This window comes from Lacerta agilis, chromosome 7 (genome assembly GCF_009819535.1).
Source record: "Lacerta agilis isolate rLacAgi1 chromosome 7, rLacAgi1.pri, whole genome shotgun sequence".
Classification (NCBI taxonomy): Eukaryota; Metazoa; Chordata; class Lepidosauria; order Squamata; family Lacertidae; genus Lacerta; species Lacerta agilis.
In genome coordinates this window covers 74,789,653-74,799,200 of record NC_046318.1, presented here as the reverse complement: position 1 = coordinate 74,799,200, position 9,548 = coordinate 74,789,653, and the positions used below count along the sequence as shown (strand labels likewise).

Below are 9,548 nucleotides of genomic sequence, written 5' to 3'. Positions count from 1 at the left end.
GACAATTATAAATTCAGTTGCCACAACCGACTAAGCATTGCAGGGTTTTTTTAAATTTTTTCTATAAAGATTTTTTTTTAATAAAGATATGTACAGGTCATTAGGCTGCGTAAATATATGTACAGATGCGGTGAGGACTCTGCATCACCTGTAAATCGCCTTAAGAAAGGAAGGGGGACGACGAGGACGCTTTAAATACAAAAAGAAAAAGGTTAAGAGGAACTGTTCGTCCCCCAAAGCATGAAGAAGGTTCCTGCCCAAAGTTTTTTATCAGTTCAGAGGCAGTTTTGAGGTTCCGGCCAGCCCTGCACCAAGGGCAGGCCAAGGTTGTGTAGTTGTTGAGCATGCAAGCTTTTCACACTTTGTTGAGTCCATCAGTACATAGTTTTTGTTTTGTTTTAAAAAAGCATAAAAGTTCTTATACTTCCCCCCCACCCCGATCGATGTCTCCCCCTTTCCAACACTTGCGGGCTTTTTTTGTTTTGTTTTGTTTCAAACGCAAGAGTTCCTGAGCTGCTGGAGTTTGCTTTTCAGCTGCTCCTGCCGCCTCCTCAGTTGTTCCTTTTCCGCTAACAGTCTGTGCTCGTCCGACTGGATGGACAAGACGTACTCCGTGGCCTTTTTGAGGATGACGACTTTCGGGGCCTTCTCGTTGTTGGCCACTTCGGGGATCTGGTCTCGCAGCGCAAAGAAGCTCAGCTTGAGCTCGTTCCGCCGCTGGCGCTCCAAGACGTTGTGCGTCCTCCTCTTGTCGTTCTCTTCCGAGTCCGAGGTGCGCGGGCTTGAGCATTTGCGGTTGTTGCTGATCTGCTTGAGGACTCTGCCACTGTCCAACTTTAGCCGCTTGGCGGACGGGTACTCGACTCGGGTTGACGGAGGGGCGGCATAGTTGTGCTGGTGGATGGGGACGTGACACCGCTTGAGGACCAAGGGGCTGTGGTGGGGCTTCCTGTGCGTACCGGACTCCGATTTCCTCGATGTGGGCTGCCTTTTCTCTACTGTAACCACATCAATTTCTTCCTCATCTTCTTCTTCTTCTTGCTCCTCTTCCTCTTCTGGCGGAAAAAAACACACACAAAAGGTTAAGTTTTTTTAAAAAACAACAACAACAGCCTATTTACAGTTATACGAGTAAGACCAGGGTTTCCCAAACTTGAGTTTCCCCCCCGTTGTTTTTGGACTACAATTCCCATCATCCATGACCACTGGTCCTGCTAGCTACGGATGATGGGAGTTGTAGTCCAAAAAAGCTGGGGATCCAAGTTTGGGAAACCCTGATTTAAGCAATAGAAGTATCCACTCGATATTGCATGGCTTATCACCAGAACAGTGGTAACAACACTGTTCCACAAAGCTCAATATTCCTGACTCACAGGTTGGAGAGTTGCTGAACTACAACTCCCATCATCCCTGGCCATATTGGCTTGGACTGATGCGAGTTCCCCTTAAACCAGGGCTCCCCAAACTTCAGTTCCCAGCTGTTTTTTGGACTACAATTCCCATCATCCACGACCACTGGTCCTGCTAGCTAGGGATGATGGGAGTTGTAGTCCAAAACCAGTTGGGAAAACCCTGCCTTAAACCAAGCAGGGGAAAAAAAAAATAATGCTCTGCTTTCGGGAGCAAGTCCGCATTCTCCCCTTCTTGCCGGGAACCGTAATTTTGTTATGCAACGAAAGGAAGATGGCTTTTTAGATGGCATTGCACTCCTCAAAGGACTGTTAACTGACTCCTGGGCTTTCAGATCTCCCTGTGTTGAAATTGGAGGATTGCACAACTCTGGAAGAGCAGTTCACCAAACACAGCAGGAGCGCGAGCATTTGGTTCAGCAAGCAAGGCGTTTTCCACCCATGGAAGGAAAAACCCCCTTAGCTTGCGTCCACTAACAGAACTTGCAAACTGGACGATCCCCATTAGGGCAGGCAGGAATTCCTGGCAAAGCACCCCCAAACGGCTGCTGGCCATGCCCCCCAGCAGCCCTGTTCACACATGAGGTGCCAAGCCTGGTACCTATGGAAGGTCAGGAGTGCTTGCGTTGGGAAAAGATGCACTGTGAGAACTAGGGCAGGTTGGTGCAAGCGCTCAAGGCAGGAGAGCGACACCCTTAAAAAGCTTACACAACATGCAGGCTGGTGTTCTTCAGAGCACCTTTAAAAACTTTTTCCTACTCCACCCCAGAAATTTCTCTGCACCTGTTGAACTGCGCTCCCAAACTCTCTCCCAGTTTACCCTTCACCACCACGTGGCAAACACAAGTAGGAGATATATTTGATTACAGGGTTTAAAATTCCCGCTCCAACGACCTGCCCTGACCCCATTATGAAATCTAAGCAGCATGGGTTTGTCTCCTCTCCCCCCACCTCCATTCCTCCCTGGTCTACTTTTCCCCAGGAAATTCAATTCCTGGGAAGCCCAAGCCATGTGTGTTGCTAACGTGGCATTTAAAAAAAAAAGGAAGGGGGAGAAGAGATGAGAACACACACATATGCTAGAAGGGGGAGGTGCTGAGCAACTTGAAATTATTTTTTTAAAAAAATTGGAAGGAGGGGGGGGGGAAGAAGGGAAGACGAAGATATTCATATCAGCCAGTGCGTGGTGTAAAAGAAATACAACACATTCCATTAGGATTTAGTTATCTCAAAGGTTAAGCAGAAGTTCCAGTGTGAACAAACCCAGAAAAAAAACAAATGTGTTAGCTGTTCTCCCCAGCCCCCCCCCCCCAATCCAGGGAAAGTTCCCGATACCAAAACATTTGGAAAGCAGGTAAAGGAGAGAGTCAATGCCTGTTATTCTCTGAACAGAGTTTTCCTTTTAAAATGTATGTCACCACTGAAGATCACAGCCAAAACTAACTTTCTTCCTCTCTCCTCCCACAGTTTATTAAGCCAGGATAGGATGCAGTATGACTTTTAACAGTCATTATCTCTAGGTTTCAAGTCCTTCAAGTCTTAGGGCTTAAGCATAAATTCCTCCCCCCCCCCCGGTCAGGATCAGTGTTCCCATCTGCACAATGGGAACATTCATTCACACAAACACACAACCCTCCAATAGGAGGGGCCAGGGATGGCGAATGGCTGGAATGAGGACTGCATTGCATCTTTTTTTTTGTCCTGCTAAAAGGCAGCTGACCACTTCACATGCCCTGGGTGAAGAAGTTGGCTGCAGAACTGGATTGTAGGAGGGCCAGGAAAAGGTAACCAACCCTACAGGTAACTTCGGGGCCTAGACAGCTTAGCAGATTCTTTTGCAGGGAGATTTGCAAGCTCAGTGTGGCTTACTCCCAGGTAAGCATGCGGGGTGGGGTGGGGGGGTGGGAACAGCCTCAGGGTGGAATGCAACTGGGTCCCTCCTCAAAGCAGACCCCATGAAATCAACGGACCTAAGTTAGCCACCTCCATTCATCTCAATGGGTCTACTCTGAGGAGGGCCAGCATTTTCCAATTCCCCATAACGTTTGAAAACTGACAAACACCCAATATTTCAAGCCTTTCTAATCCTTACCAAGTGTGTAAGTGCAGCCTTGGTCTCCCCCGACAACCCCATATTGCTTAGCCCTGCTCTTCCTCTCCAACTCTGGACCCCCCCACTTGCATATTTAGGGTCACTGCAGTCAATGCACTAACCCTCCCCCACTCCGAAAAAAGAAAGGATGTCCAGAGGGGGCGGTATCGACAGCACTGCCGCTGCTACTCACCAGAATCGCTGCTGGTGGTGGGCGGCGTGTCCTGCCCCAGCAAAGGAGCCGGGCTAGGCTCCGGGGAGGCGGCCTCGACTTTCGGCGACTTGTCGCTCAGCGGGTACGGAAAGACGACGGACGGGTCGATGCACTCGGCAGCCGTGGCGCCCAGGTCTTGCAGGTAGGCGCTGCTGGGAGAAGCGGCGGCGGAAGAGGCAGCGGACGAGGAAGCCGAGGAGGCGGAGGCCGTGGCGGCGGCGGCAGGCGCCGTCGGGGAAGGCTGCGGGAGGCTGCCGCTGCGCGCCGCGGCCGCGCCGTCCCTCCGGGCGGCCTGGTAGGAGGCGAGCTTCTCGGAGACGACCTGCTGGAGCTTGGCGGCGGTGGAGCCTCCGCTCCACATGCAGTCCTGGATGATGATGGACTTGACGAAGGCGTCGTCGCCCGGGTCGCAGATGAAGCTCTGGTTGACCACGTCGCTGCCCAGCAGCTCCGTCACCATCTCCAGCTGGTCGGCGCTGGACGGGAAGCAGCCCGAGCGGCGGCTGGGCGACAGAGGCGGCGTGGGCAGCAGCTCGAACTTCTTCCAGATGTCCTCCGACGGCGCGGGCGGCTGCAGCTCGCAGCCGCGGTGGTGCCCCGTCAGGTAGAAGTTCTCCTCCTCGTCTTCGAAGTAGAAGTACGGCTGCACCGAGTCATAGTCGTAATCGTAAGCCCGGCTGAAGCTCGGCACCGTCAGAGGCATGGTGGCTGGGGACAGTGCCTAAAAGGGGCGGGGGAAAGACGGGGAAGCGGTTAGCTGCGGGCTGCTGCGCGGCCCCGATCCCATGCATGCCCCTCTCCAAAGGACTCCGCAAAACCCTATTACACACACACACACACAATAACGGGGTAAAGTAACCCGGACTAACTACCCCGCGTCTGCATGCACAACCGTCGAGGCGCACGAGAACGCCTGAAAATGGGGGGCGGGGAGTACGAGTTACCTAAGAGAGCAGTAAGGAAGGCAGCGCCCCCCTAAGTTAACGAGGATCATCCCGGCTGGGAGAGCGGGGGCGCACGGCGACACCCTCGCCAGGTTTCCCCGCTCAGTTCAATGCAACGCGCCCTCCGCTTCCGAGGCTGATAAAGCGACTTCGTTGAGTTCCCTGCTACCAGTCGGCTAAACCGCCTTCGACGTGAGCAGGAGGAACGGGCTCGCCAGATCCCGGCTCCCGCCTCCTTTCCGAAGCAAAACGCCCACCCGCGGCCCCCACCGAAAATCGCAATGCGCGGGGAGAGCCGTCCGGAACGCACAATGCATTGCGAGCCTATACCTCGGACACAGAGCGGGGGAAAGCATCCGGTATCTAGTGTCAACCACGCCAAGCGGGGCCCCGTCAGGCGCCCCCACCCCCGACGAGACACGCATAAATTTGCCCTGTGAAATGACTATCTCCGGCTCAATCCGAGAGTCCCCGGGATTCGAACCGGCGCCACCTTAAAAAAAAAAATCCACTTGGGATTCACTCCCATCTCCTGCCGCCCCCACGAGCCTGCGGCTCTCCGGCTCCCCGCCCCTTCGGAGTACAAGCGCCCCGAGGTACCGTCGTACCACCCCCCCGCCTGCCCCACTGGAGTATATCCGGGGGTATTAACCCAGGCGGCGCCCTGGCGAACGATCCTGCGTCCGCCAAGAGGAACGTTTCCTCTTAAGGTCTCCCTTTTCCTTCCTCCCCAAACAGGTTCGAACCAACCCTTCTGCAAGATTCCTCTTGGGACAGCGCAACACATGAAACTCCCCTCCTCTCCACCCCAGGGCAGGCGGGCGGGGGGATTAAGAGAGACCCCCCCCCCAATTTTCCTGAAACTGGGTCGCCACCCCAACTTCTCGCAAGAACAAATTGCCAGCAGCTTGCAAATGCAATTTCAATGCAAAGCTTCAACAGGAGAGGAAGCTGTATCTAGGCGCCCCCCCCCCGAAATCTAGGTCCACTACTACTAACAATGCAAAATTAGCTCCTCGTCAAAATCCCCCTTCTCAAAGCTCGCTGGGAGCCCGCCTCCTTTGAAAGAGAAATACTGTAAATAAAATGCGTGCCGGGCTGCTTCTCTCGGACACGCTGGAGACAACCGATCACTTTCGCCTAAGCTGACAAATTCAGATATCCCGCCTCTAAAAAAAAAAAAATCCACACGCACCAAGAAAGAGCAAGCGAGAGTGATCCCGGCAGAATAATAATAATAATAATAAAGGACGGACTTACCGGTTCCTCCCAGGTCCCGGCTAAAAAAGACAGTGGGTCGATTATTTGGAACGGTGCGGATATATCTATGAGAAAAGGGGGCCAACGAACGCAGGTAAAAAAAAAGAAGCCACCAAGTGGGGGACGGCAATCTGCTCGGCCCCCCCCCCTTTCCTTGTAAATCCCTCAAAAAGAAAAAGGAAAAAAAGCAAAGGCAGTCCGTCCAAAGATATCGGTTGTAAATCCCAGGGAGCGATGCAGCAAGCCGGGTTTCGAAGAGTTCTTGGTCGTGCGCGTCGGATCTCGGAGTCCAAAAAAATAAGCCTTTAATTAAAAAAAAAAAAAAGGGAGCAGCGCCTTGGGATGTGAGAGAGAAGGAATAGGTAAAGGGGGGCGCGCCAAGGCGCGCGCAGCGGGGGGACGGCGGGCAGGCGCGCACCCTCGGTGGGGGTATTTATTTATTTATTTCTTCCCTGCAAAGGCGGCGGCGGCGGTAACAGTAGTAGTAAGAGATTGTAGTAGTAGCGGCGGCGGCGGCGCCTTCCCAAACCGAGCCGGACCCTCCCCTCGGCTCTGCGAAAGCAAAGTAGTAATGACTCCGGCGCGCCAGGCCTTTTATAGGCTTGCCGGGCTTAGCGCTCCGCCTCCTTTTTCCCGCCAACTGTGTTAGCCGAGCTTTTGCATACGGCTGTCTGCAACAAGGAGCTGGGAGGAGAGGAGGAGGAGGAGGAGGAAACGCGCGCCTTGGAGAGGGGAGGGGGGGGTGCCGCCTTCCCTGCTCGCTCCCTCGCTCCGCCCGGGGTGGCGGTGGGGGAAAGGTTCGGAAGCCGGCCGCCAGAAGTGGGGGGCCGATTGGGGAAGGGGTCTCGTGCTGGCAAAAAGCAGTGGAGAGAGAAGGAAGGCGGGGGTTCCTTTGCAGAGGCGCGCCCGCAGCCAGCGTTTGGAGAGCTCGCTCGCTCGCGCTCTGCACTGCGTTAAAGGCGCGGGAGGAGGGGCGGTAACGGCAGCAGCTGACGCTGGGCCGGTTTAATTCAGCCCGGCCGCCTCTTTCTTTACGTTACGCGCGCCCGGGGCCGGCGGAAGTAAACATAGTAAAAGTCTCGGGAGGTGTAGTGGCGAGCGAGCGAGCAGCGCGCCCTGCAGAGCTGCTGGGTTGTGTGTATATGCGCGCGCGCGCGCGCACCCCTGCACTTTTCCGGGGAAGCAGCGCTGGCTTGCTTTTCCGTGCGCATTACCCGGCGTCTGCAAGGCCGGTGTGCAAGCTTGCTACCCCTTTGGAATCAGTGGGGTTTACTTGCGAGTAAGGCGTGCAAGGTATCGGGGCCTCGCGCTGCCGTTTAGTCGGCGGCTGTTGGCTGATGTTTACGCACACACACACACACACCGCACACAAACTGTCTTCTTGGGGGGTGTGGGAGCGTTTTGTTCAGGATCCGCCCCGGTTTCTTCCGCACTGCAAAAAAAAAAGGCTACTTGGGGGATATAATCCGTCTAGAGTTCACTTCTGGGGGTTTGCCACTTGTGTGGATAATTTGGGCATGCAATGCTCTCCATTGCACACTTTACCTGGGAGTAAAGCCCCGTCGAGTTTTAATGGGGCTCACTTCCGACTAAACCTACGCAAGGTAGGGAGTGCAAGCCAAAAGACTTAGCAGATCCGTTTCGGAAGCGACGCCTTCGCCTTGCAAACGCCGCCCCTCGCCCCAATTTGCTGCAAATTCTGGCGGGGCGTGTGCTTGGAAAGAACGCTTTCCCGCAAGCCGTTGTGCACTTAAGTCGGTTGGGTTCCCTGGAGAGATTTGGACGGGATCCTAAACCTCCTTTGCCTGTTTGCTACGAAGCAAGTACGGTGGTTTAACGCACAACCGCAGCCCGCTAGTGTGAGGAAGACCTAGGATCGCAGCGTGCATTTAAAAAACACGAGAGTTTGCAGGGCCGGGAGGCGGTGAAGAAAGATGTCACGAGACTCGGGAATCTGGCGTCGCTCCCGGGCGCAGACTTGGGGCGATGCGAGGAGAGGGAGGTGAAGGTTACTGAGTTCAGCAACGCTTACCTGTGTATGTAAGAGTTGGTAAAAGAAGGAGGGGAGCTCGCGTCTCAAAAGTTGTTCGGATGCCCAAAGAATTCGGATTAAAAATTAGCTCGCAGGATTATTGCTCCACTATTTCATCAGGGGAAACAACAAGCACACCTCGCTGCTCGCTACAAACAAAGATCCGCACACGCGGATCTTTCCGTTTTGGCGGGTGGGGGCGCAGGTTGCAGGTTCACAATGTTTGGTTTTTTTAAAAAGCTCCGTTTACTGTTCACTCAGGAACGCTTTTAAGTAACCCAACAGCCCAGGCTGCAACCACTCTTTTTTTAAACAGACGCTAACTGCATTTAAATCGTTTTAAACTGCGCACTAAAACCTAGCAGTAACACCTCCCCTGCAAAAATTGGGCATTGTGGGGTTTACTTCCGAGTAAACATACACAGGATTTCATTGTCAGTGCCATTTTAGCGGAGGACTGCGTATTAAACTCAATTGAGTCCCTTTATTGGCATGATTAAATTTGCTAAGGCCAAGTAACCGATTTAAGTGCAAATAATCCGGTTTGGAAGATTTGTCTCATGCTAATGAAGGGAGGCGAGGCCCTGATCAGATTAGTTTTCCGGAGAGAGCCCCCAAGCGACGACTCGGGTTAGATTAAATCGGGTTTCAAGTGTAAACACGCCATTGTTAAATGGCTCTGACTGCATCAAATGCTTCCTTAAAAAAGACTTCAGATTCTAATTCTGTTATCTCCTCGACCCTTTCAGCTGAATAGGGCTGTTAAAGGAAGCCGGATCACAACCCCTGGCCAAGCCCTTTCTGCTGGGGAAAATTCAGATTAGCAAAAGGGTGGGTTTTTGAGAAGTTGACAGCAGGGTTTAAGCATGCGGCGTTTAACTGGAAGCAAGCCCCGTTGAAACTGGCGCTGCTTCCTTCCGAGTAAACGGGCAAAGGACAAGCGGGGCTGCAGAAGCAGCGATAATGCAGATCTAAAGGCCCGCCCTGTTGTTCCAGAAGAGAAACGGCACCTTGCAAGAAACTTAGAAACGCCGTTAAGAGATCCAGCAGCCCTAATAATGATTTGCATCCTCCTTTCCTTTGCAAAGGATAGGACATTCAGCCCAGAGGCTTTGCCGGCTGTCTGGCTGGGAAGAGATGCACATCCTTAAAAGGAGGCAGGAAGGAGCACTTGTTGCATTGCACGCTCAAACGTGTTTGCACAAGTATTGTCAAGCTTGGCTCTCTCTCTGCACAGCCGGCTATAAACCGTGCCAGCCCGCCGGCGAAAGTAAAGTAATCCCGCCCTCTAGTGGCGAAGAAGTCAAAGGCTGAAGGGAGGGGCGGGGCTCGGCCGGCCTCCCGGGGAAGTTTGTGACTCAGGTTATTGTTATTAATATTCTTAGTTAAGTAATAAATAGCAGGTTCCTTATGACTGCTCTCACCTTCTCTTTTACTGCTTGCAACCGCACAGGAGCTGCTGCTCCGAGAATAAAGGTTTGGGGGGCGGTCTCTCTCAAGTCACTTTAAAAGAGGAGTTTCCCTGCATTTTTGAGTTACCGGTAGGTAGCCGTGTTGGTCTGCCATAGTCAAAACAAAACAAAATAAAAAATTCCTT

The 9,548-nt window shown here is 53.2% G+C and overlaps 1 protein-coding gene across 2 annotated transcripts; it reads right to left on the bottom strand.

Annotated features, from left to right (window-relative positions):
- Positions 1–490: 490 nt before the first annotated feature.
- MYC (MYC proto-oncogene, bHLH transcription factor) lies at positions 491–6,240 on the bottom strand. 2 transcript variants are annotated; one of them, XM_033155855.1, is made up of 3 exons: positions 5,920–6,240; positions 3,695–4,436; positions 491–1,055 (listed from the first exon to the last, which is right to left on the bottom strand). In XM_033155855.1, exons 2-3 carry the CDS (start codon positions 4,416–4,418, stop codon positions 493–495), a joined length of 1,287 nt encoding a protein of 428 aa, XP_033011746.1. In that variant the 5' UTR covers positions 4,419–4,436; positions 5,920–6,240; the 3' UTR covers positions 491–492. The 2 variants fall into 2 exon arrangements, with proteins under 2 accessions (XP_033011746.1, XP_033011747.1); XM_033155856.1 differs by lacking the exon at positions 5,920–6,240 and adding an exon at positions 4,660–4,793.
- Between the last annotated feature and the right edge of the window lie 3,308 nt (positions 6,241–9,548).